This window comes from Dipodomys merriami, unplaced genomic scaffold (assembly GCF_024711535.1).
Source record: "Dipodomys merriami isolate MVZ:Mamm:240054 unplaced genomic scaffold, mDipMer1.0.p SCAF_15, whole genome shotgun sequence".
NCBI lineage: Eukaryota > Metazoa > Chordata > Mammalia > Rodentia > Heteromyidae > Dipodomys > Dipodomys merriami.
The window spans coordinates 23,109,569-23,135,179 of NW_027202826.1; the positions used below are offsets into that span (position 1 = coordinate 23,109,569).

The 25,611-nt window shown below is 43.2% G+C and overlaps 1 protein-coding gene across 4 annotated transcripts; it reads left to right on the forward strand.

Annotated features, from left to right (window-relative positions):
- The first annotated feature begins 7,185 nt into the window (after positions 1-7,185).
- Cyp2u1 (cytochrome P450 family 2 subfamily U member 1) lies at positions 7,186-24,677 on the forward strand. 4 transcript variants are annotated; one of them, XR_011371917.1, is made up of 6 exons: positions 7,186-7,678; positions 13,183-13,818; positions 16,173-16,334; positions 18,212-18,379; positions 19,480-21,592; positions 23,807-24,677. XR_011371917.1 is itself a non-coding variant. In XM_070022415.1 (6 exons), the coding sequence occupies exons 1-5, from the start codon at positions 7,186-7,188 to the stop codon at positions 19,653-19,655; spliced, it is 1,635 nt and encodes a 544-aa protein (XP_069878516.1). In that variant the 3' UTR covers positions 19,656-19,677; positions 21,314-24,677. The 4 variants fall into 4 exon arrangements, 3 of the variants coding, with proteins under 3 accessions (XP_069878516.1, XP_069878517.1, XP_069878515.1); XM_070022415.1 differs by having other exon boundaries at positions 19,480-19,677; positions 21,314-24,677; XM_070022416.1 differs by having other exon boundaries at positions 19,480-19,677.
- Positions 24,678-25,611: the final 934 nt, after the last annotated feature.

A 25,611-nucleotide genomic window follows, 5' to 3' on the forward strand; every position in this document is an offset into this window, starting at 1 on the left:
ATGAAGAAATAAGTCCGCTATACTTACTAGGGTGTTTGAGTGATCAAAAACTTCCCTAAAAAGTTTCCTAGCAATACTCTTGCCCTGCTAACCCTGATGCCAATATTTGCTTTGACATACCCCAACACTCTAATTCTAATATCAACAACTGTGAAGTTGAGGTATCAAGCTAAACATGAATGAAGACCATTTTTCCTACAAACATTTCTTATTTTCATTTTAAAGTAGTTTCATTGTGCTTATACTATGAAGCAGGGTACTAGTGGCTCACACCTATAATCCTATCTGTTCAGGAAGTTGAGACCTGAAAGATCAGAGTGCCAAGCCAGCTCTGGCAGAAAAGGATACAAGACTTGATATCCAATTAACCAACAAAATTCCAGCCTGGAGGTATTACTCAGGTGGTAGAGCCAAGTGAGCGTGAGCATGAGGTCCTGAGTTCATAGTACTGCCCCAAAAAAAGGAAAGGAAAATTTTATTGTCAAACCCTATGCTCACATCACACTGGAACAATAGCATATATTTTGTATTTACCATATTGCCTGATGACATCTTTTTCTGTTCTGCTTGACAATGATTTCATGTGGTTGTGTTCTAGAATTTATGCTACTGAAATAACCAAAGATGTATGTTTAAATCACCTGGAAATATAAACTATTGTTTCTAATAGGAAAAAAGCTCTGAAAACATTAACAGCCAGATAAACATGGGTCAGATAAACTCTGAAATATTCCTAACTAGTGGACTAGACTTTTTAAAAAGTATACTTGATCTTAGGCAAAAAGCAATGGCACAGATAACACAGGGGTCTGCTTCCTTTTTTGTAAGCTTTTACTGGAATATAGCCACGTTTATTTATTTAGTTAAGGCTAATGACTACTCTCCCCTAGCAGAGCTGTGGAACTGTGATGGACCACTTGGCCCACAAAACCTTAATGATGTTCTATTTGGCTCTTTCCATGAAAATGTTGGTGACCCCTAAGCTAAAATGTAGTAATTTAAAATGATTTATGAGCTAGATGGTTCACACCAATAATCCTACCTATTCAAAGGGCTGAGATCCTTGATCATGGTTCAAGGTTAGCCCAAGCAAAAAGTTCCAAGCCCTCATCTTAATAATAATAATAATAATAATAATAATAATAATAGCTGCATATGGTATTGCATACATGTAATCCCATGTATGTTTGAGAAGCAGAAAAAGCAGGATTACAGTTCTGACTGGCCCAACAAAAACCCAAACCCCATGTTTGAAAAATAACAAAACCAAAAAATGACTAGAGGCATGGCACAAGTGGTAAAGTTCCTGCTTAGCAAACTTAAGGCTTTGAGTTCAATTCAGAGAAAGCAAAAGTTATGGGAGAGCAACGTGGGAAATATTGGTAGCTCTTTATTCACATATTAACAAATTATGAATATTATAAGTAGAAACATTTACCTTTGTATATCTATAAAAGATTATATACATAATACTATAAAATTATCTCTGAAAGCTAAAAATATGAAAGTTGTTTACAACTTTATAGTGTGATATACTTCTTTCTGTGCCATTACTTTGGCTTGAACTTAGGCCCAAGGCACATTCACTTGGCTTTTTCACTCCAGGTGGATGCTCTACCTCTTGAGCCACACCTTCTGTTCTGTTTTTGGTGATTAATTGGAGATATGATTCCCACAGATTTTTCTGCCTGAGTTGGCTTTGAACCATGAGCTTCAGATTTCTGCCTCATCAATAGTTAGGATTACAGGCATGAGCCACTGATGCCTGGCTGTACTCTCAATCTTTCTACCAAAGCTCTGTCTTATTCTTTTTAACATTTGTCTTTCAAATATCCAGTTTAAGTGTGTTCTTGCTTAAAAAGGAAACAACAGGTAACTTTCATTGTCCTTCCTAAAACTTGATTCTTAGTGACATTTAGAGTTATTAAGCACAAGGTCCAGTGTGCTCTGAAACAACCAGGAAAAAAAACTAACTAGTGTTGTTGGAGCCTCTGGCTAGACTTTACTCTAAAAATGTACTTTATTCTTTCAGATCTTATCAACTAAGCATGTTGCTTGCATCAGCGGCAGGGTTCAATGTTCTTGAAAATCCACTTGGGAGAGAGAGCACAGGGAATCTGAGAGGACTTGTGTTAAACTCCTTCATTTGACCAGATTTAAAGAAAACAACCACCACCAAGGTTCACACTAGGAATATCAGAAATGTTGTTGTTTCCATGGTGGCTTGTGCAGATACCTGAAGTCAATGAGGAAAAAAATATCAAAAGCAAGCTTTTGGCAAACATCAAAACATTAGCAATCTAACAATTAGGGCCAGGCTAACAAGAGATCATTTTTTAAAAAAGAAGAATGTTACTTTTTCACTCCTTTCCTTCCCATCACTATTTATACTAAATTATCCATCATTGTTGATACTGTAACAATATAACTTATAGAAATACTACATGCAACGATATAACATGTAACCTTATAATTCATAAAATGTACCTAGAGGTACATGAATCAGTCACCATTTTTTTTTAACCACAGTGGCCATTCTTCCATCTCTCTTTTTGTCTCTGTCTCTGTTTCTCTCTCTCACCTTCTTAACTGGTTTCCTTCCTTCCTTCCTTTTCTTCCCTCCCTCTCTCCCTCCTTTTCTTTTTTTTTTTGGGGGGGGGGTCGGGTCGTGGGGCCTGAACTCTGGGCCTAGGCACTGTCCCTCAGCTCTTCAGCTCAAGGCTAGTGCTCTACCACTTGAGCCACAGCACCACTTCCGGCTTTTTTCTTTTTGCTTATGTGGTGCTGAGGAATCGAACTCATGGCCTCAGGCATGCAAGGCAAGCGCTCTACCACTGAGCCACCTTCCCAGCCCTTCTCCCTCCTTTTCTATCTCCTCTTTCCTCCTTTTTCTTTCCCCTTCTCTTCCTTTCCCTTCCCTTCCCTTCCCTTCCCTTCCCTTCCCTTCCCTTCCCTTTCTCCCCCCCCCCCTTTCTAAAATTTACCTATAGTGAAACTCACATTTTAGAATGCAGATGTCCAGGTAATGAACATGCCTCGCAAGCTATCAAATACTCCTACTACGCAGAAAAACTCTCCGATCCTTCCCCTATGAGTCCACCCTGGTTCTAACTTCTTGTGCCACAGAGTATTTTGCTGATTTAGAATCTTATATAAATGCAATCATTCAGTGTACAATCTTAACTTTTGTCTAGCTTTTTAACTCAGCATAATGGTTGTTTTGGTGTTTTTCTTTTGAGATTCATCCATGCTATGGAAGGTATTATCATTTATATTTTCTCTCTCGTCTTTTTCCCTTACCACTTCTTTGAGATATGGCCTTTTCTGTAGCCCATTGTCTTGAACTTACAATCTTCCTGCCTCTGCCTCCTAAGTAATAGCTTTATAAGTCTAAGTGGCCACATCTGGCTAATTTGTTCTGTAGCCTATTGAATAGACAGACCAATGTTGCCCTCTCTCCAGTCCCCCTTCTTTCGTTGTAGGTCCCCTGACCTACTTCCATTTTGGCATTAAACATTTGTCCCAATCCTGGCACTGCTTTTGTCCACATAAAGAATTCAATTTGGATGCTGTTATCTTTGATATTCTGCTGAGATTCTTTGATTTCTGCTGACATTTAAGAATTTCAAAAGCTTCCCTCCCTTCCTCTCTTCTCAAACTCTCATAAGCATCAGATGAAGAAAAGGTAGTATTAAAGATGGGAAGGATGATTTATTCTTTTCATACAAGGCATGAAGGCACCCCCTAGGAAACAGTACCCTGGCCAATCTCCCGATCTAATCTTGAAAAGCACTGGAAGGCTTGCAGGGGTGAAAAGTAGGCTCTAACTGAAGGTGTGACTCCAGTCTGTGTGTGTGTGTGTGTGTGTGTGTGTGTGTGTGTGTGTGTGTGTGTGTGTGTGTGCACTTATGTGCTTGAACTGTGGGCCTTGGACTCTCATCTTTTTCAACCCACTGCTGGTACTCTACCACTTGAGCCACACCCCCACTTTCAGCTTTTGACTGGTTAATATGAAATAAGACTCTGGAATATTTGTCTGCTGGGCTGGCTCTGAACCTCGATCCTCAGATGTCAGCCTGGGCAGCTAGGATTACAGGAGTGAACCAACTGCTCCTAGCTTGAGGTGGTAACTTTTGCCAAGTGGATCTGGTGCATGTAAGTAGTATTAACAAATATGGTTCTCTCTGTAGGGCTTTGTCTTTTTATCAGTGTGTTTCAAATTCTTTTTAGTCCTGAACTCTCTCTGTTCATGTTCACTGACTCGGGGCAAATGTGGTGTGTGGCATGAACTTGCCAGGGAATTACAAACCAGCCGGACAAAGGAGAATTACAGAGTAACCCAATACTGCTCTTCCCAACAAAATAAATACTTAGACATTTCAGATATACAGTTACTAACAATTCTGGCCCATGTCCCTGTAACACCAGAAGGACTTCAGTGTAAAAATGGTTTAATGTTCAATTTAGAGCTTCAGTAATAATGGCTTTTTTCCTTTAATGCTCCTATTATCTTTTGTGCTGCCTACTCCTATCCAGAAGGTCTTCTAGAATTCTTTCCCTGTAACTGTCTTGATTGTGATTTTACTTACTACTTTAAGTAGAAAAGATAGAGTAAAAAGTATGCCTTTGTCTAGAGCAAGAATTCCTTGAACGTATTTTGGGGAAAACCATGTGAAGAAGCTGGATGTGTTACAACTTTGTGTTTAAAATAGGCTGGGACTGTGGCTCAGTGGTAGAGTGCTTACCTAGCATGAATGAAAACCTGGGTTTGAATCCTCAGTACCATATACACAGAAAAGCTGGCAGTGGCTCTGTGGCTCAGGTAGAGTGCTAGCCTTGAGCACAGAGAGGCTCAGGGACAGTGCCCAGGCTCTGAGTTCAAGCCCCAGGACTGGCAAAAAAAAAAAACAAAAAAAACTCTACCCACAGTGTTAGCAAACATGATCTAGCTGCCATAATTGAATACTACAAACTGGTTGGGGGAAATTTCTGGAAGTTCTGGAGAGTAGAAGTCAAAGATAAATGTGGAACTGGTTTCTTCAGGGCCTTCCTCCTAACTTGTCCTTGGTCCCTTCTGCTGAGCCTTTGTATCGTCTCCACGCTATCCTGTATGTCCTAGTCTCTTCTTACAAGGGGGCAGTCACAAAGGGTTAGAACCTGCCTTTCAAACTTTATTTTGACTTATCTCTGCAACTCTCTCCAAATGCAGCCAATTCTTCTGTAGTGGGGAGTTAGTTCTTCAGCATATGGGCAAGGAGACACAATTGGATCCATACTTCCTGTTCTGCCTCCTTCACTGAGCTCTTTAAAAATATAGAGTATTTAGGGAAAGGACATAAGTGGAATCATATCCTGCACAATACAAGACCACAGCTGTTAGAGGTGTTAAATTAGACACATCTTCAACTATTTTTTTTTTTTTTTGGTCCGGTCATGGGGCCTGAACTCTGGGCCTGGGCGCTGTCCCTCAGCTCTTCAGCTCAAGGCTAGCACTCTACCACTTGAGCCACAGCGCCACTTCCGGCTTTTTTCTTTTTGCTTATGTGGTGCTGAGGAATTGAAGTCACTGTAGGCTATTTGTGACTATTTTATAGTCACAAATGGCTCACAATTGTAATCCTAGCTTCTCAGGAGGCTGAGATCTAAGGATCATGATTCAACAACAGCCTGAGAAGAAAAATTGGTGAGACAATTATCTCCAATTAACAAGCTAAAAGCCAGAAATGGAGGTATAGCTCGAATGATACGCGGGCCAGCCTTCAGTGAAAAAGCTAAGCCAGAGAACAAGGCCCTGAGTTCAAATGTCAGTCACTGTGACTTGTAATCGCTAGTGAGAAAAGATGTTAGTGGTTACTGCTTTAGAGAGCAAGGGTTTGAAGAGAACGAGGTAATATGCTGCATGTTGACCATCATATCTGCCATAATTCCGCTATTTTTGTTTGTTTTGTTTTTTGTCAGTTGTGGGGCTTGAACTCAGGACCTGGGCATTGTCCTTGAGCCTCTTTGTGCTCAAGGCTAGCACTGTACCACTTGAGCCACAGCACCACAACAATTTAGAAATGTAAAAAAAAAAAAAAAAAAGGTAATCTGACGATGAATGGCTAAATTACAGAAGATGTGAGGTGAACTTGGAGAAGAGAGAAGCTGAAACTCAAAACAAGTTAAGCAAAATATATTTTTAAAAAAACTATGGGAAGAGTGGGCTTAAAATTGGATATATTCTCGGGGACTTATTTCAAGAACAAAAAAAAGCCAACAACAAAACAGATTATGGAATAAGTAGAGGGCTCACCATGCTTGATCACATCTTTCTGAGTACAGTGTGGTAGCCAAAGTTTTAGCATATGAAGAAAGAAAAGGATAAAAAGGAATTGGTTTAACACAAGGGCTTCACTTATAACTCAGAGGTAGAACAAGTTGTGCAGCAGGTGCAAGGCTCTAGTTCTTATCACCAGCACCACAAAATACACTTCAAAAGAAAAGGTTTAACAGAAAAATTTATGGCAAATCTAAGAACCACAAAACATGGCTTGTAGAAGATAGAAAGGGAAGCACCTGGAATCATCATCAAAGTAAAGAACTTAAAGGCCATTATGGTGGCGAACTTTGTTTTCAAAGGATTATGCAATTCTTAGTTGATGTTGCAAACTCAGTATTTCAGATTTCGCCTAAGGCTAATCATAATGTCATCTCTCCAATTGATTAATATATATTACATTAATAGCTACTTAAATCTTCCTCCTCCAAATGCTTATCTGTTCCTGCTCAAGCAGATACCTATGCTTAGCTTTCAGCTTTCCTGGACAAACTACTAAGGGTTTCTGCCCTGGGCTGACGAAAAGAAAATCCCTACTGTCACCCAGAGCCCTAGTATTAAGGACAGCCACGACAAACCGGAGCCAGGGAAAAGGGGTGCAACTTTGGGTACAAATCAGATGGTTCCGCGCTCCAGCCCCCCACCGCTCCACTTCGCCCTCCCGGAGCCGACCAACTCTGTGTAGTAACAAAAGTATCCGCAGCTCGGCTGCGGCGCTGCTGATTGGAAGAGGCAGGGACAACGCGGGGGCTCAGCCAATCAGAGGCGCTCCTGGCGCTCTGGTCCCTGCCCCTGACCTTCCAGCGCGCAGTCAGCTGCTGGCGGCCCCGGCGAACCGGCGTCTCCACGAGGCCGGGCGCGCACGGAACATGTCCTCCCGGGGACAGCCGCAGTCCCCCGCCGCCGCCGACCCGACCTGGCCCGTGGGGCTTCTCCGAGCTGCCCCCGAGCTGCTGCTGCAGTTGGACCCGAGCGGCGGCGCGCTGCTGCTGCTGTGCGGCCTGGTCGCGCTGCTGGGCTGGGGGTGGCTGCGATGGCACCGGGCGCGGGGCCTCCCTCCCGGGCCCACGCCCTGGCCCCTGGTGGGCAACTATGGGCCCGTGCTGCTGCCGCCCTTCTTCCGGCGAAACGGCTACGGCTGGCTGGCCGCCGGCGTGGACTCCAATGCTGCCTCGGGTCCCCAAGTGCTCCTGACCAAACTGACCCGCGTGTACGGCAACATCTTCAGCTTCTTCATCGGCCACTACCCGGTGGTGGTCCTCAACGACTTCCACAGCGTGCGCCAGGCGCTGGTGCAGCAGGCCGAGGTGTTCAGCGACCGCCCCAGGGTGCCGCTCATCTCCCTTGTCACCAAGGAGAAAGGTGAGCCAGGGGAGCCTTGGGTCGTGGTGGGCACGCGCGCGTGCGCGCACGCACCCCCACCCCCACCCACACACCATTGGGGCTGCAGGTGCGCGCCTCACCCCTGCACCTGCGCGAAGGCGGGGGTGGTACCTTGAAGATGCCACCCCAACACTGACTCAGGCCGGACTTTGAGACTCTTAAGAACCCCCCAGGGATTGAGGGACCATAATAGGGGGTAAGGCAGAGGACCTCGGGGTGTCATACATCAGATGTCTCTCCTCCCAGATAAGGCCTCGCTCCTCAGTCTGTGATTCCCCACAGTCTCTAAACATATGGGCCCCATTAGAAAGAGGGAAGTGTATTATGTACATCTGGTGAGTTTTGACCACAAGAGTTTAACAAGATATTTTTCCTCTTAAAAACAACAACACGCCTGATGGTGGTGGCTCATGCCGGTATCTCCTAGCTGCTCGAGGAGGCTGCGGTCTGAGGATGGGGTTCAAAAACAGCTCGGGTAGGAAAACTTATGAGACTCACCTCCAGTTAACTTCCAAAAAGCTGGAAGTGGAGCTGTGGCTCACGTGGTAGAGTGCTAGCCTTGAGCAGAAAAAGCTAAAGGACTTTAAAAAAGGGGAGGGGAGGCTAGGAAGGTGGCTCAGTGGTAGAGTGCTTGCCTTGCATGCATGAGGCCCTGGGTTCAATTCCTCAGCACCATATAAGCAGAAAAAGCCAGAAGTGGTGCTATGACCCAAGTGGCAGAGCGCTAGCCTTGAGCTGAAGAGCTTAGAGACTGCACCCAGGCCCAGCAAAACAAACAAAAAAAAAGCCCCAGGCTCTGAGTCTGAGTTCAAGTACAGAACTGGCTAAGTTCTTGGCTGAGTTCTTGGCTGGGGTGTAACTCAGTGGTAAGTTAAGCACCTGGCCAAGAAATGAAAACACCTGGGAGCAATCCTCAGTAGCATAAACAAAAAGATAGCTGGCACACAGTTTGAAGCCAGCCCTCCTAGGAAAGTTCCTGAAACTCGTATCTCCAATTAACCACCCCAAAGCAGGAAATGGAAGTGTGGCCTAAGTGATAGAGTGGCAGCAATGGATGAAAAACTAAAGGACAGCACCCAGGCCCTAAGTTCAAGACCCAGTACCTGTGTGCGTGTGTGCGTGTGTGCGTGTGTGTGTGTGTGTGCAAATCCCAACGAGCCACCCTAGCATTGTTACTGTTTATGAGAGCTGAAGTTGCACAATTTTGCAATTTGGAAAACATGCTGTCTGCTACCTGTGGAATACAACACTCCAGTTATTCACCCCACCCCTCCCACACACAGACACACAGGTTTTATCAGGTTTATCAGACTTCCACTTTTTCTTACTGGCTGGTAGTTCCAAAACTTCTTTGAGTTGCTCATACCCATTATACAAATGTCATTAAGTGGCTTTATCTCAGGAAGCTTGGGCTCACTGCCTCTCCAGATAGGTTAGGTTTCCTTGTCAAATCAAATTTTGTTGCCCCTATGTTTCCCTCCATCAACTTAGAAAAACCCAGGTTCTGTAACCTTGGGACTGAACATAGGCCATCAGCACTGAAGGACCATTACTGTGCCATTACTGCCTGGTCCAGGTAAGGAGCTCATTAAGTGTCTTTGAAGTGAATTGGTATCTCCTGCCCTTAGAACAGGGAATGAAGAGACTTGGGCCTTTGGGATCGGGATAAAGCCAGAGTGACCCTGCACACAGAGATTTTAAACAAGGAGTAGTGATCAGAATACCTTCAATGTGCCACTGGAAAACAAGTAGAAATTTACACCTCACCCTCTCCATCCCATCCCATCCCATGTGTTCCCCCTGCTTCTACTTGGTTCTCTTCGGGTGTCCTGGCTGCCAAGAGAACCAGCCACTGGAGGCCAAAGGTATGCATGGCAGACAGGCAATCTCGTGGGATGTTATCCCAAGCCTAAGGCAGGCACAGGCATGCTGCAACTGTGCTCTGTGTGTCTACAGCAAGGAAGCAGGCTGAAAGGCATGAGTTTGGACAGTGTTAGAGATAGGATGGGAGGGAGACAGGATTTCTTTATGATGCAAGACACATTCTGTAGAAACCACGTTTACCTACAGCCTCATGTTTAGCACAGAACACCCTCATTTGAGACCACGTGTAATAGACTATATCACAGCATTACTGCTGTGCAAATAAATATTGCTCACTATAAACTAGATCTTACTTCATGACCCTTAACTCAAATACTGTGGGTTCTTGATTTGCTTTTCCCCATGACCCTTGGATTCCCACGAAAGACACTGCCTTTCACTAAAGCTCAGATTTTCACTTACATAAGGGACACCCACTTTTATCATGTTCTGTGGCCTCCACTGGTTTTCGGGAGGCAAATTTTCATAAAATTAAGAGCAGGGAAATACTTAGAAGATCACACAATGACAACAACACAAGACCGACCAAGAGTTTCTTCTCCATTGAGCTGTGAGGTGGGGGGGGGGGGGGATTTTACTTTTTTTTTGTTTCTGAAATGTTAATTTTTAAATTATTTTTTACTGTGCTTGGTCAAAACCTCCATGTATTAAATCTGAAAATAAAGCGGGCTTACTGTTCACATTTTTAATTATAAACTATTTGAAATGGAAATTCCTGCTTGGTTGTGGATAGCATTAAATTGCCCAGATCTTTAATCGTTCCCTCATTCCTTGCCTTATCTAAACCTGACTTCTCCCTGCAGATAAATTCGAGCTTGTCAAAACATCCATTTTGACTTTGTCCAAGTGTTTTATTTGTCTAAAGTGTGTATTCACACTCATCCTCTGCAAGGTTGCATCCGTTCCAGTGTCCTGGGGCTCCCTGGCACCACTCTGTACCTTCTGTACAATCCAACGGACAATGGTGTGGGGGTAACCCAGCTCCTCCCAAGACAGAAGAATCTAGAGAACAGGGGTTGTGTTTCTTACATCTTTTAGCACATGGGATACTCTAAATGTTAGAAAACTGATCAAAAGAGGGCATTTTGCTATTCAAAGTCTTTCCTAAATACAAATACGTACTTTAAAAGATAATGCATGGAGTGTGTAGAACAAGGATCTAAGAAGGGAAAAAACAAGCTTTTCGAGAAATTAGACAAAGCAGAAGTGTCATAGGTGATGCCATAAGTAATAAAAGGCTACTAAGAATTCATATCAATTTCTGAGGTTGGCATGAAAGACAACATCTACTGTGGGGGGAAAAGAAAGCCCAGTAATGGTTACCTTCTGAGTGACTAAGAAAGGACTAAGGAAGAGTAACTGAACTCCAATTGCCCAGGAAATTGTTTATAGGGATTTTTTAAGCAAGAGGCTCATCTGATTTCAGGAACATAAACATTATTCCTGTTCATTCTTTGTCTTGACTTTACACACTATAATTAGGAGGAGTTTGCATGAACACATACTTATCATCCACAATGAAATAAAGAGATGGCTACAGTCCTGCACCACCCATCTGACCACAGAGAGGGGGTTAGAGATGGCAAAAGACTGAATAGAGCAGAGAAAGGCTACCCCTCTAAGTCTGCTGGTGGGTATCCACAGAGTGTGAGAGAATAATGTGCTCACCCTACACACCGCAAGAAGGCTCAGCAGTGGAAGGTTTCAGTGGTCAGAGGAGACAGGAATGAGCTGGAATCAGGAGTGGAGCTGGGTGCTGGTGACTCATGGCTATAATCCTAGCTATTCAAGAGGTTGAGATCTAACGCCTGACTGGGCAAGAAAGACCATAAAACTCTTGATCTCCAACTAACCACCAGAAAACCAGATGTGGAGCTATAGATCAAAGTGGTAGAGTATTAGCCTTGAGCGCAGAAGCTTAGGCACAGTACCCAAGCCCTGAGTTCATGCCTCCTGACTGACAAAATAATAAAAAATGAAATCAGAGGTGGTGCAAAATGGATATAAAATGTAGTTAAAGAAGTTCCTTAGAGGGCTGGGAAGTTGGCTCAGTGGTAGAGTGTTTGCCTTGCATGCATGAGGCCCTGGGTTCGATTCCTCAGCACCACATAAGCAGAAAAAGCCAGAAGTGGCACTGTGGCTCAAGTGGTAGAGCGCTAGCCTTGAGCTGAAGAGCTGAGGGACAGCGCCCAGGCCCAGAGCTCAGGCCCCATGACTGGCAAAAAAAAAAAAAAAAAGTTCCTTAGACTACCCCAACTCCCAAAAAATAGAAAGTAAATGCTCTGGAGAATAATGTCTTTTAGTGACCTCTTGGCTAGGGATATGGGATGAGAACAGATAATGTCAAGGTGGGCATATGAAAAGCCTTCTGTGCAAAGATGGAATTCTTGAAGGGTTCATTCTGAATTGACAAACTCTAACTACTGGCAGAAGAAAACAAGACAATGTATCTTTTGCCCTGGAGCTAGCCAAGAAAATACTTCTCAACCTGGCCCTACCCAGTTCCACCTCAACGGGTTACAATGCTCCTAGACTTTATGGCACAAGAACTGCCAGACTATATGGAAACATTGTTTTTAAGTTAGAAAGTCAATCTATCAGTTTGTTAAAGCTTAAAAGGGTGACTTAAGAATTATTCTTTTCAGTGACTCAACTCTTCTGGTTTTTCCATTAGTATCTTTGTTTTGAAGTTGAAATTCTCGTATCTCCTGAGTGCAAGTCAAACCCACCATATGAGTATTTGCACACTACCTCTAATTGAAAATTATTGAATACAAAAAGTAACCTTGAAAAAAAAAAGATTTATTCTTGATGGCCAAACAAGTCCAATGACCCTGAAGAAGGAAGTTTTCAAATTCATCTATAAATCAATTGCAAGCCCTGTCAACATTTCAAAGGCTTTCTTATAGAGCATGACAAGCTAATATTAAAGGTTTATAAAACAGTGAATAGCCCAGAATAATGCAAAATAGTTGTGAAGAAGAAAGTTTGAGGAGAGGAGGCTTTTCCTTTTAGACATTAAGACATTATGAAGACTAAATCATATAAAATAACTAATTATACAAATGAGCTTTAGCAAGTGCTGGTAGCTCTCACTTGTAGTCTAGCTACTCAGGAGGCTGAGATCTGAGGATAGCAGTTTGAAGCCAGCCTGGGCAGGAAAGTCTGTGAGAGTCATCTCTAGTAAACTCAGAAAGCCAGATGTGGAGTTGTAGCTCACATGGTGGAGTGCCTGCCTAGCAAATGTGAAGCCCCGAGTTCAATTTCCAACACCACCAAAAAGCACAAAAGGACATTTAAATACACACTAATTTTGGGCACTGACACTTAACTGGTTTTCATTGTACTGGAAGTCACTATTGATAATATAACTATACCAAATCCTCTTCATTTAGTTGAAGCTAATTTCTGTTATTGAACCTAAAGTATCTTCGTAAGTAAACTTTCCTAACTGTTTTTCATGACTGGTGGTCTTTACCTGAATAAATACTCTTTACAAGAACCTTGAGAGTTGTGGCTGTGCCTCTTTGCTAATTGGGTGTATTCAGTGTGATCAGGCATTGTTCTCTCTCCTCCCTTTCCCTATGTCCTTCTGCCAGGGCTGGTGTTTGCACACTATGGTCCAGTCTGGAAACAACAGAGAAAGTTTTCTCACTCAACTCTTCGTCATTTTGGTTTGGGAAAGCTTAGCTTGGAGCCCAAGATTATTGAGGAGTTCAAATACATAAAGGAGGAAATGCAGAAGTATGGAAAAGATCCCTTCAACCCTTTCCCCATTATCAACAGTGCTGTGTCTAATGTCATCTGTTCCTTGTGCTTTGGCCAACGCTTCGATTACACCAATGGGGAATTTAAGAAGATGCTTAGTTTTATGTCTCGGGGATTAGAAATTTGTCTGAACAAACAGCTCCTCCTGGTCAACATATGCCCCTGGCTTTATTACCTTCCCTTCGGACTATTTAAAGAAGTGAGACAAATTGAAAAGGATATAACCAGCTTCCTTAAAAAAATCATCAAAGATCATCGAGAGTCTCTGGACAATGAGACTCCTCAGGATTTCATAGACATGTACTTGCTCCAGGTGGAAGAGGAGAAGAAAAATAACAGCAACAGTAGTTTTAATGAAGACTACCTATTTTATATCATCAGCGATCTCTTCTTTGCTGGCACTGATACCACAACCAACTCTTTGCTTTGGTGTCTGCTGTACATGTCACTGAATCCCGATGTGCAAGGTAAATAATTCATGTGATTTTCTGTGTGTGTGTGGGGGGGGTTGGGGGTGGGGGGTGGCATGCGCATGTGCATGCCGATACTAGGGCTTAAACTTGCCCTAGCAACTGTCCCTTACCTTTTCCACTCTATCATTTGGGCCACAACTCTACTTCCAGCTTTTAGTTCACTGGAGGTAAGAGTCTGATGGATTTTCCTGCTTGAACTGGATTTTAGCCTCATGTATAGTTAGGATTAACAAGTTGAGCTACTGAGCCCAGCTCATCTGCTCTTTATTCATGGCAAGCCCAAATGATTTAAATCAGGAATAATCTGTAACCTCTGTAATCTATTGTCTCTAAGCTCCAATGCCTCAAGACTGGAAAAAAAAATTAAATACTTGCAATTCACAGGAAGTTGGTAAGATGTTAGCAGTAAAAACTCAGTGTCTACACGGGAAAAGCTTGATCACCCTGATTTTCTCTCTATCTCATTCTGTGTGAAATCTTCAATGGTAGAAGATCTTTAGAGTTGAAGCAGAATATTTTAGAGCTCATAGGAATTGTAATATTCACATGAACCCATTTGTCTTGTTTCAAAAGTGGAGAATGGAGGCCCACACAGCTAGTTTTACTATGCCAATTCCAATAGATAGTGAATGTCACGTGGTAAATAGTGGATAAGTAAGAGAGAATACACATTTCTGTTGTTGCTATAATGACTTATTATAAACATAATCAAAACCACACAGATTTGTGATCTCGTAGTCCTATACATTAAAAGTCTGACACATGCCTCATTGGATAAAAAATCAAAATGCTGGCAGGGTTTGGTCCCTTTCAAGAGACCCAAGAGAATTCATTTCCTTGCACTTTCCAGTCTCTTTGGCTTGTGACTCCCTTCCTCCAATGTCAGAGATCCTGGATCTAACCATGCTTCTGTACTGTCATCTCTCTCTCAACTGAGAAAGGTTTCCTGATTTTAAAGTCATGAACAGGCATGCGTCCCTTCACCATGCAGATGTGCTCTGAGAAATGTGTTGTCAGGTGACTTCATCATTGTGTGGACATCACAGAGTGTGCTTTGACTAAGATGACCACAGCCTCACTATAAACCACAGGGCATGACTCTCATGTATGTGCTCTGTTGTTGGCTGCAGCATCATTAGGCAGCCCACAACTGCAAAACAGATCATCCAGAGCATTCTCCCCATCTCTTAGTCCTTCTTTGAATTAGACTATCATAGCCCTTTACCATGTGCTATGGAGACTTCCCAAGAATCATGGGCTAGAAGTTTGGTTCTCAGTGTGGCAGTGGAGGTGAAGTGGTTAATCTTTAAGAGGAGGCACAAGGTAGAGCAAGGTATCTCTACAGTGCTGTAGAGGATTCATGTTCTTAGAGGACCCCGGTTAGTTCCGACAATAGTGGGTTGTTATACAGAGAGCAATCTGAGCCTATGCATCCTTCTGGCTTCCTGCTTGTGCTGTAATTGCCTGTTCCCACATGCATGCTGTGATCTGGCCAGAAGGGCCTTTGCCAGAGGATATTCAAATGCTGCTGCCTGGCTTCTTACTTTCAACCTCCAAAACTCTGAGCTGAACAGACCTCCTTCCTTTGTAACATATCCAACCACCTGCCATTTTCTTGAGGCAACGGAAAACGGAGTAGAAGACACCAGGTGAAGTGCCATATTTACAATGTAGTAGGAGATTAAGGTGTGGACATTTTGAAGGGGCCACTATTCTTCTTACTACAGACACAATAGGGCCTGCCTATAATAACTTACCGAGTTAAAATTAACCCAGCCTTTAGCATCTTTTCAAATAAAACCATTATTAGCTCATATAGTTTCAAGAATCCAGGAGTGGCTTAACTCTGACAATTCTACTCTTGGGCTTCTCATGAAGTTGCAGCTTAGAGGTTGGCTGAGCCGCAGTCATTTATGGACAAGACTTCAGGATCTACCTCCAAGCTAGCTAGCCATATGACTACTGGCCCAAGGCCCCAATTCTTTACCTCTCTGACCTTCAAGAGGAGGCACAAGGTAGAACAAGGTAGCTGAGTCACACTGTAGAGGATTCATGTAGTACTCAGAGGATCCCAGTTAGTTCCCACAATAGCAGGTTGTTATAAGAAGAGCAAGCTTGGCCTTCTTCTAGCCTGCTTCCAAGTCCCAGTATGGCTTAGCAACCCCTTCCTCTGTACCAGGTGTGCCCGACCAGTGCTGCAGTTCTCTGAGGCTGAATGAGGCTGAGCCAGGCTGCTACATCCTACCTATCCTTTTCATGGAAATGGTCAAGGGAAGTGGGTATAAGGTACATATTCAACTCCAGCTTCTGGTTTATCTTTTTTTTGTTGTTGTTTGTTTTCCGCACAGAGAAGGTTCATGAAGAAATTGAAAGGGTCATTGGTAGTGACCGAGCCCCCTCCCTCACCGACAAGATCCACATGCCCTACACTGAAGCCACCATCATGGAGGTGCAGAGGCTGACCGTGGTGGTGCCTCTTGCCATTCCTCACATGACCTCAGAGAAAACAGGCAAGTCCGGGTCTCCCTGCTCTGGAGGTGCCCCAGTCCGTGCAGCTAAGCAGGGGCTATGGCAGCCATTGAGTTAACACTGTCCTACATAGTGAAATGGCCAGTGAATGCTTCCACTCTCTCTCTCTCTCTCTCTTTTTTTTTTGGTCAGTCATGGGGCTTGAACTCTGGGCCTGGGTGCTATCTCTGAGCTCGAACTCTGGGCCTGGGTGCTATCTCTGAGCACTTCAGCTCAAAGTGAGTGCTCTACCTTGAGCCACAGCGCCACTTCTAGTTTTCTGGTGGTAAATTGGAGATGAGTCCCACGGACTTTCCTGCCCAGGCTGTTTGAAGTGCAATCCTCAGATCTCAGCTTCCTGAGAAGCTAGGATTACAGGTGTGAGCCACTGACGCCTGGCTGAATGCTTCCACTCTTTTGTAGTGGGGCTAGCATTCAAGCACTACGTTTTATTGATAGCTCTCTGGACTCCACAAGCATCCATGCTTAGACCAGCAAAACATGACTTAGATGAGCTGTGATGACAGAAAAACAACAACAAAAAACACTACAGGATTCGCTAAGTTGCCCCGTGTCCTCTTCGTGGAAGTCAGGAGAGCTAGTCTAATTGTGGAATGTTTAGCGGGAAATGACCCTAGTTCAATTTGTAAAAATCTATAACCACACATGAATTCACAATTTTAGAAGGGGCCTGTCTGAGTTTTAGAGGTATCCCTGTCCATCTCTCCCTTTCAGTTAGACATACCCAAGTGGTCATGTCCACAGTGTCTTTTAAGCATCGTTACTAAGAAGAAATTTACCTCATACCAGATGTGGTACAGATGTCCAATCCAAGCTCTCAGGAAGCTGAGGCAGGAGGACCTCAATTTTGAGGGCACTCTGGGGTACAGAAGATTCTCTGTCTATCTGTCTGTCTGTCTGTCTGTCTGTCTGTCTGTCTGTCTGTCTGTCTGTCTGTCTGTCTGTCTCTCTCTCTCTCTCTCTCTCTCTCTCTCACACACACACACACACACACACACACTTGTAATTTACCCTTTCTAGAGATTTCTGTACCTCCTCTTAATCTCAGTTTACCTTCTCATCCTATTTTGTATACACAGAAAACTCTGTGAACCATTTTATACAAATCATAGGAATTTATAATTCTTAGGAAAAGTTTATCTGAAATGTCCCATTATTTCTTCTTTTATATTAATAAGTTTTTTTAATTGTGAAAATACCATACAGAGGGGATACAATTACATGAGCAAGGTAATGAGTACATTTCTTATCGAGCATTGGTGCCTCCTCCTTTGTTTCCCCTTCCCATCCCTGCCCTCCCATGCTCCCCTCAATCCCCACCATCCTATTATTTCTTAGTGTTTCTTTTATTTAAAAATGACTATCCTTACATTGTTGTATAAGTGGGTTTCAATTAAACATGTCCGTTTATGAACACTATACATCTTGATCAATGTCACCCCCTTACCCCTTTCATCATTCTCCTCCGTCTCTCCCAACCACCCCCTAACAACCCCCTCAATTTTTCCAAGTTCCATTTTCACATATATACATCGAATTTTATGGCTGCATTTAGTATTGTCTCTTAATTGTAATGTTATTATGATTTGACTGGATTCATTAAATCAGTATCTATCAGAGCACTTTCCCTGCCCTGTGTCATGCTGGATCCTGCCACTAGACAGGTAGGATGGGATCTGATGATCAGATCTTGTCCCTGACTTCAGGGACCCCAGAGTTTAGTCTTGGCCAATTAAAATGCTAAATAAGTAGCTATGTGTTTGTTCTTCCAAATAGTAATGTTTAGGGAGAACTCTTAAGCATATGGAATGATGCTGTGTTTTTGCTTCTCACTTGTCTGTTTCTTTGTCTGTTGTAGTACTCCAGGGGTATACCATTCCTAAAGGCACGATGGTTTTACCTAACTTGTGGTCGATACACAGAGACCCAGCCATTTGGGAGAAACCAGATGATTTCTATCCTAATCGCTTTCTGGATGACCAAGGACAACTTATAAAAAAAGAAACCTTTATTCCTTTTGGCATAGGTTGGTTAAACCTTTGTGTGTGGCAGTGTGGGGGGGGGGTGGTGATTTTTTAATGGCATCATTTTTTAAATGAAACAGAATTAGAGGTTGGGGCGTAGTTCAGTGGCAGAGTGCTTGCCTCACATGCATGAGGCCCTGGGTTTGATCCCCAGCAGTACAAAACCTACATTGGTTAAATCTCCTCTTTATGACTAGAGCTTTTCCTTTCCACATAGCCTAGGTTCCAATTGGGCCCCAGGGAACTAGAGTTAAGAACAATTTCTGGGATTGCACAAGGGTGGCTCATACCTGTAATCCTAGCCACCCAGGAGGTTGAGATCCAAGGATTGAGATTCAAGGCCAGCCCAGGAAAGAAAGTCTGTAAGACTCTCATCTCCAGTAAACTACCAGAAAGGCCAGAAATGGAGCTGTGGCTCAAGAGTACTATACTCAAGCAAAAGAAGCTGAAAGATAGTATGTAGATCCTGCATTCGCCCAGGACTGACAAAAAGAACACTTTCTGATCATCTGCTAGGCTGGTAAGAAAGCTTCTCTGATCATGATATCCTTACATTAGGACACATGAAATTTTTTTCTGGCAAAGCTCCAGAGGCCCTGATCTAACTTTTAGTCCTAAGTGACTGAAAAGGAGTAAGTAGTCATGACATGATTGCTGACTTTTAGTTCCTGGCTAGGTGAGGACAGGCTTTTAAAGTTGGCATAAAAAATGTGTAAAAATTCTCATGGACATATATTGTATTTTTTAAAGGAATATTCAAGTTAGATATTTCATATAAATGTATTCTTTTTTTTTTTTTTTTGGTCAGTCATGGGACTTGAACTCTGGGCCTGGGCGCTGTCCCTCAACTCTTCAGCTGAAGGCTAGCACTCTACCACTTGAGCCACAGTGCCACTTCTCATTTTCTGAGTGGTTTGTTGGAGATAAGAGTCTCACAGACTTTCTTGCACAGGCTGGCTTTGAACCACGATCCTCAGATCTCAGCCTCCTCAGTAGCTAGGATTACAGGTGTGAACCACTGGCACCCAGCTTAAATGTGTTCATTTTTGAAGTAGATAAAGGAATGGTACTGTAACATTTTTTTTTCCTATCTCACTTTCAGGCAAGCGGGTATGTATGGGAGAGCAACTGGCAAAGATGGAATTATTCCTGATGTTTGTAAGCCTGATGCAGAGTTTCACTTTTGCTTTAGCTGAGGGTTCCAAGCCCACCTTGACTGGAAGATTTGGTCTAACTTTAGCCCCACATCCTTTTAATATAACCATCTCAAAGAGATGAAGAGCACCTCCAAGAAAAGAAGGTAAATCGGCTAAATAAATGTCCTTCTAAGCAGATGCTTCTGACTGCCAGTGACCGTGGGTGTGACACCTCAGCCCATCCAAGGTTGGCTGATGATGGCAAGTGGGAAGAACAAAGATAGAGCGAGTGTGCATGTGGGAGGCTCCCCAATGAGACAGCTCAGCTACGCGAGGCATGCACGTGAGGGATGTGGTACTCTCCAGGAAGCAGAGCTCTGCATTTAGTTGCAGTGGTTCCCACCAAGGGGCAGGCCTTCTGTCCTCTCAGAGACTCTGTCATCCTGTGGTAAAATAGGGGTGTGGAAACTTGCCTTCTCCTTTTCTCTCAGCACTGAGGAAGGGCAGGTGCCTTAAAACATCCAATGTTATCAAAAAATCAGAAGCAGAAGATCATCTGGCTCTGGTTGTGTGTGTGTGTGTGTATACAGGACTAAGCCTTCAACTCAAGACTTCACACTTTTGTTTGACTTTTTCCACTCAAGGCTGGCATTCTATCACTAATGCCACAGCTGCACTTCCAGCCAGCAGGTGAACCAGGTGTTAGTGGCTTAAGCCTATAAGCCTAGCTACTCAGGAGGCTGAGATCTCAGGATCACTGCTCAAAGCCAGCCTGGGCTGAAAAGTCCCCATAAGACTCTTATCTCCAATTAAACACCAGAAAAACTGGAGGTGGAGTTTTGGCTCAATGTGGTAGAGCACTAGCCTTGAGCAAAAGAGCTCAGGGATAGTGGCCAGGCCCCAAATTCAAGCCTCACAACTGACAGTTAATTAATTAGTAAAAGCAGGCAGTTTGTTTGGTAATGTCACTTTAATACAGTTTTTAAAAAGTGGATAGACATCATTTAAAGCTTTTTCTTTGTGCTGGTACTGGGGCTTGAACTCAGGGAATGGGCACTGTCTCTTAAGGTTCATGCTCAAGGTTGGCACTTTACCATTTGAGCCACAGCTCATGTTTAACCTTTTGCTGGTTAATTAGAAGTAATAATCTCATGGATTTTCTTGCCTGGGCTGACTGTGAACCTCAATCCTCAGATCTCAGCCTCCTGAGTAGCTAGGATTACAGGCATGAGCCACCAGCGCCTCTCTAAAGCGATCATTTTAAAGAAATGTAGAATGGTGCCTTAGCTGTTTAAGCATAACATGGAATGTAAGCTTCTAGCAGCTGCAAATCAGGCCGTAACCAAGAGCCTTGGACTCACTTGCATAAGGGAGGAAGGGCCTCCTGCTGCTGCTCCTGATAGAGGAGAGAAACAGGGTAAGGAAAGATCCAGTGGTCTTTGAGAATTATTGAAAAGGGGCAGCACAGAACTTGAACACTTTGAAGAGAAGGATCTCCTATGACTCACTGTGCTTGCTGCTTTACACACCTCACAGACACCACATCTCTCTACTTCTGATTTCCTTCTCTGTCATCACACCTGGGCAGTTAACTGTTCTTAGCCCATGATGGCACTCCAGGCCAGTTCTGAATGTGACACTACATTTCTTCTTATTTTTTGGATTGGGCACATTCCTAGGCAGAAGGTGGAAGGGGAGAGAATAACTGCTTAGTAAAATACTAAGGAAAAAGAAAAAGGATGAAATATCATGGGACCAAGTATTGATTTGTTTTTGACCCTGCATTCTTTTCTGATCAAGGCTGACATTCTACCACATGAGGCACAGCTCCACTTCTAGCTTTTCACTGATTAACTGGAAATGAGAATCCCATGGACTTTTCTGCCTGGGCTGGCTTTGAACCACAATCCTCAGATCTCAGTCTCCTAAGTAACTCTGATTACAAGCATAAGCCACCAATGCTACTCTAAGGTTTCCTGTAGCTCTATCTTCTCGTTTTCCTGCATGAAGAAGAGAATAGAAACTTCTGGAATTCACTGGGTTATTGGCTACTCCTCTTTTTCTGATGGCCCCTGGCATGTAAGTAAATCCGTAGCTTTCTCTCCTGTTAATCTGTCAATTGCCCGTTTATTCTAGCAGACCTAAAATCTCAAAACCTTCAGGAGAGAATGTTGAGATTACCTCTGCCCCCTACACCCTTCCCTTCACAGCTCATGAAAGCAGTTTTTAATACCTCAACCTTTTTTTTCCCCTGTGGATGAGACCCATGAGCTTTTTCCATAAGATACCCAAAGGTTACTTCAGGGTGGACTTCCACCCTATACCTGTCTCAAGTGGCCTTTTCTGACAATTCCTTGTTCTTATCACCAGTTTATTTCCTTGTGAGCTCTCATGCCTCACTGTTTATTGAGACTCTGTCTACCTTCTTTCCCACCTCCAGCCCAAAAGGAAACAAGGAATTGGCTGTGTCTCATCTCTCACCAGATCAGAGGCTTCGCATAGAGCAGGAGTTCAGGGAATTTGCTGCATGAATGAAGTATTAATTGGGTGTGCAGGAAGGTGATTTGTATTGTGGCTAGAAAGGGGAAAAACTCTATTTTTCTGCCTCCTGCCTCACTGATTGACTGTCACTATAGAGTAGAATTTCAGTTAGAATATCCATTGTGATAGAAGGGTATCCAAGAAATGTAATACTTTGGCACCCTCAAATCTGCTTCACTATTCCATGGTGATTTTAGGAACCAAATTCATTCAAGTGGGCTATTTGTTCAAGTGCTTAAACTTATGGAGCGATTACCATTATTTTAAATATATTTGGGCTGAGAATGAGGCTTAGTGATAGAGTGCTTGCCTAGCATGCATGAAGCCCTGGGTTTGATTCCTCAGTACCACATACACAGAACAAGCCAGAAGTGGTGCTGTGGCTTAAGTGATAGAATGCTAGCCTTGAGCAAAAGAAGCTCAAGAACAGTGCCCAGGTCCAGAGTTCAAGCCCCAGGGCTGGCAAAAGTAAAAATAAATAAATTCACATTAAACATGAAGATTTGAGGGCTTATCATCTTTCATGAAAGGATAGGTTCATTAAACAACCACAGAATTTGTTTATTTGGTCAAGGATTCCATGCCCAAGAATCTTTGGTTCAGTCACAGGCAATGTTATCAACAGAACAGTCTAGATACTTCATACATCACAAAATAGTTGCAGGACTTAGCAGATCCTTGAAAGAAAATTTTTATAAGGAATTCTTGATAAATGTCTTTGAAATAACCTTGTTTTTTTTTTATTATTATTAACGTCTGGTATTAAAACATCCAGAGTAAGTGACTTGGAGCCTCCATTGAGAATTTGGATCTTCATATTCTTTTTGCGTATGTGTGCCAGTACTGGGGCTTGAACTCAGGTCCTGGGTGCTGTCCCTGAGTTCTTTTGCTCAAGTCTAGCAATCTACCACTTGAGCCATTGCTTCACTTCTGGGGTTTTGTGATTCGCTGGAGAGGAGTCTTACTGACTTTCCTGCCTGGTCTGTCTTTGAACCTCAATCCTCAGATCTCAGCCTTCTGAGTAGCTAGAATTATGGGCACCAGTCACCAGCACCCTGCATATCTTCCTGTTCTTTAAGGACATAAACTACTCTATGATTTTAGTGGAATTTTAAATTTAGGGTTTTTTTTTAATTTGAGGGGAGTGTGTGTGTGCACACGCATGTGCACACACACGTGCATGCACAGGTCCTGGGGCTTGAACTCAGGGTCTGGGCATTTGTCTCTGAGCTTTCTTACTCAAAGTAGCATTCTACTACTTGAGCCACAGCTCCACTTCTGTTTTTTTGGTAGCTAGTTGGAGATAAGAGTCTCACAAACTTTCTTGCCCAGGTTGGCTTCAAACTGAGATCATCAGCTCTCCCCCTCCTGAGTAGCTAGGATTACAGGCATAAGCCTCCGGTACCCAGCTAGGGACTCTTTAAATAAGCATGTCAATGTCTGTAATGGAACTATACTTGGTCATCATGATATGCATAATAGCTCTCCAGCTTGTTGAAATCCCCAAAGCTTGGTTTGACGCCCTTTAAGATAGTGTGTCCTGGCTCCCCACTGTGGGACCTGAGTCCAGTTCTGTTATATTACAAGTATTCCGTTTTCCAAGTTGCCTGGATGTGCCTCCCAGAACACAAGAACTTCTGTCCTCACACCTACTAGTCTCATGAGGCTCTGATAAGGAAGAGGCTCATGTTATGTAAAGAGGCATGCTTGCATTTTTCTTTACATATAACTCTTATCTGATTGGATTTTCAGGAAATGAATTACACTGGTATATACCCAGCCAGTACTCAAATCAAGAATGACCATAATCAGAGACTATGAAACCTGTGGTGCCACACTCTCTAGTTTCTGAAGCTCCAGTGGGGAAGATTCTTACCCAGAAATCTCAAGCTGGTTGTAGAAAACACTGAGAGATGTTAATAGCAAATTAATATCAATGAAGGTTGGGTTCTTGTGTACAAGTTCAAACCAAAGATGTAAATTCTTTGCACTGACCATGAACATCCTGTGATTATTTACAATAACCAGAATTAATTTTGCAGCACCCACTTGCTTGTACATTTTGGACTCTGCTGTTGTACCAGCCATAGCTCGATTTTCAGCCATAGGAAATTTTTTTTAATTGCTCAATAACATGAGACGACACAGCCTTAAGCTTTCACTCATTCTTTTTTTTTTTTTTTTGGTCGGTCGTGGGGCTCGAACTCTGGGCCTGGGCACTGTCCCTCAGCTCTTCAGCTCAAGGCGAGCGCTCTACCACTTGAGCTACAGCGCCACTTCCGGTTTTCTGGTGGTTTATTGGAGATAGGAGTCTCATGGTCTCTCCTGCCCGGGTTGGCTTTGAACCGCGATCCTCAGATCTCAGCCTCCTGAGTAGCTAGGATTACAGGCGTGAGCCACCAGCGCCCGGCTCACTCATTCTTCAGAGAGCTAGGAATCATTAATTTCCCACAAATAGAAGGAAGATTCCAATTTACTCATTGTCTCTATCGCCATTCAGACTTTTGGATGTTAGGAAATCTGAGCTGGGTCTAGAGCCCATGGCCCTTTCTGTCAACAAATAATGTTTCTTTGATTGCAATTATCCATAAATGGGACAAAAAATAAAAGCAGTGATTACATACTCTGTTCCTGTGCCAGCCTTTTTTTCTTTTGCCAAAGTTGCCTACTTTCTCTGAGATGGTTCAGTGACCAAAGTCATACTTACTAGTGCTAAACTCTGCAGAGAGAAATGAAGTCAAACCACTAGAGTAAGATGAAGGTAAGAATTAGAGGCCTCACGGTTTGTGATCACAGAGGACAATGATCCTATTTTAACTATCCTGTGACTGATAATAGCAAGGAGAAGGGGCCACAGTGGCCCTCCTGTTTCAGAAGACTATAAACAAAATGAAATTCTCATTATCAAATAGCTGGAAAGTTATTTGTTAGACCATTTCTTTTGACAGATGAAGATATTAGAGCCAAGGAGGGTGTTCAAAGAAAGTCATGTAGCACACTGGTGACTTCTCCAGGACTCTCCAATGTCCCCTTCCCTCCCCTCCTTTCCTACCTTCCCTCCCTCCCAACTCTCCTTCCTCTCCACTCTTTCTACCCTTCTCCCCTCCCTCCCTTCTTTCCTTCCTCCTTTTCTCCCTTCCCTTTTCCTTGTTTTGAGGTAAAGTCTTACTGTTTAGCCCATGTTCACTTGAAACTCATGATCTTTCTACCTCTTTTCCTTCCATCTTTACATACTGCTAAGTGACCTCAGATTTGAAAATCACTAGGAAATATTGCAGTGGTGATACAGACTGACTGTGTCCCCTCAGACTCATATGCTGAAACCGAATGTGAGAATATTTGGAGGTGGGCTTTTGAGAGGTGATAAGGTAATGAAGATAGTCGCTTACAAATGGAATTCATACAAATGGACTTCTATCAAAGAGCCCCTACAAAGTTTAATTGCTCCTACCAACGTGAGGTTACAATGAAAAGGAGCAATCTATGGGACAGTGAACAGGCCATCATTAAACACTGAGTCTGTTAGTATCTTGAGTTGGGACTTCTGTGCCTCCAGA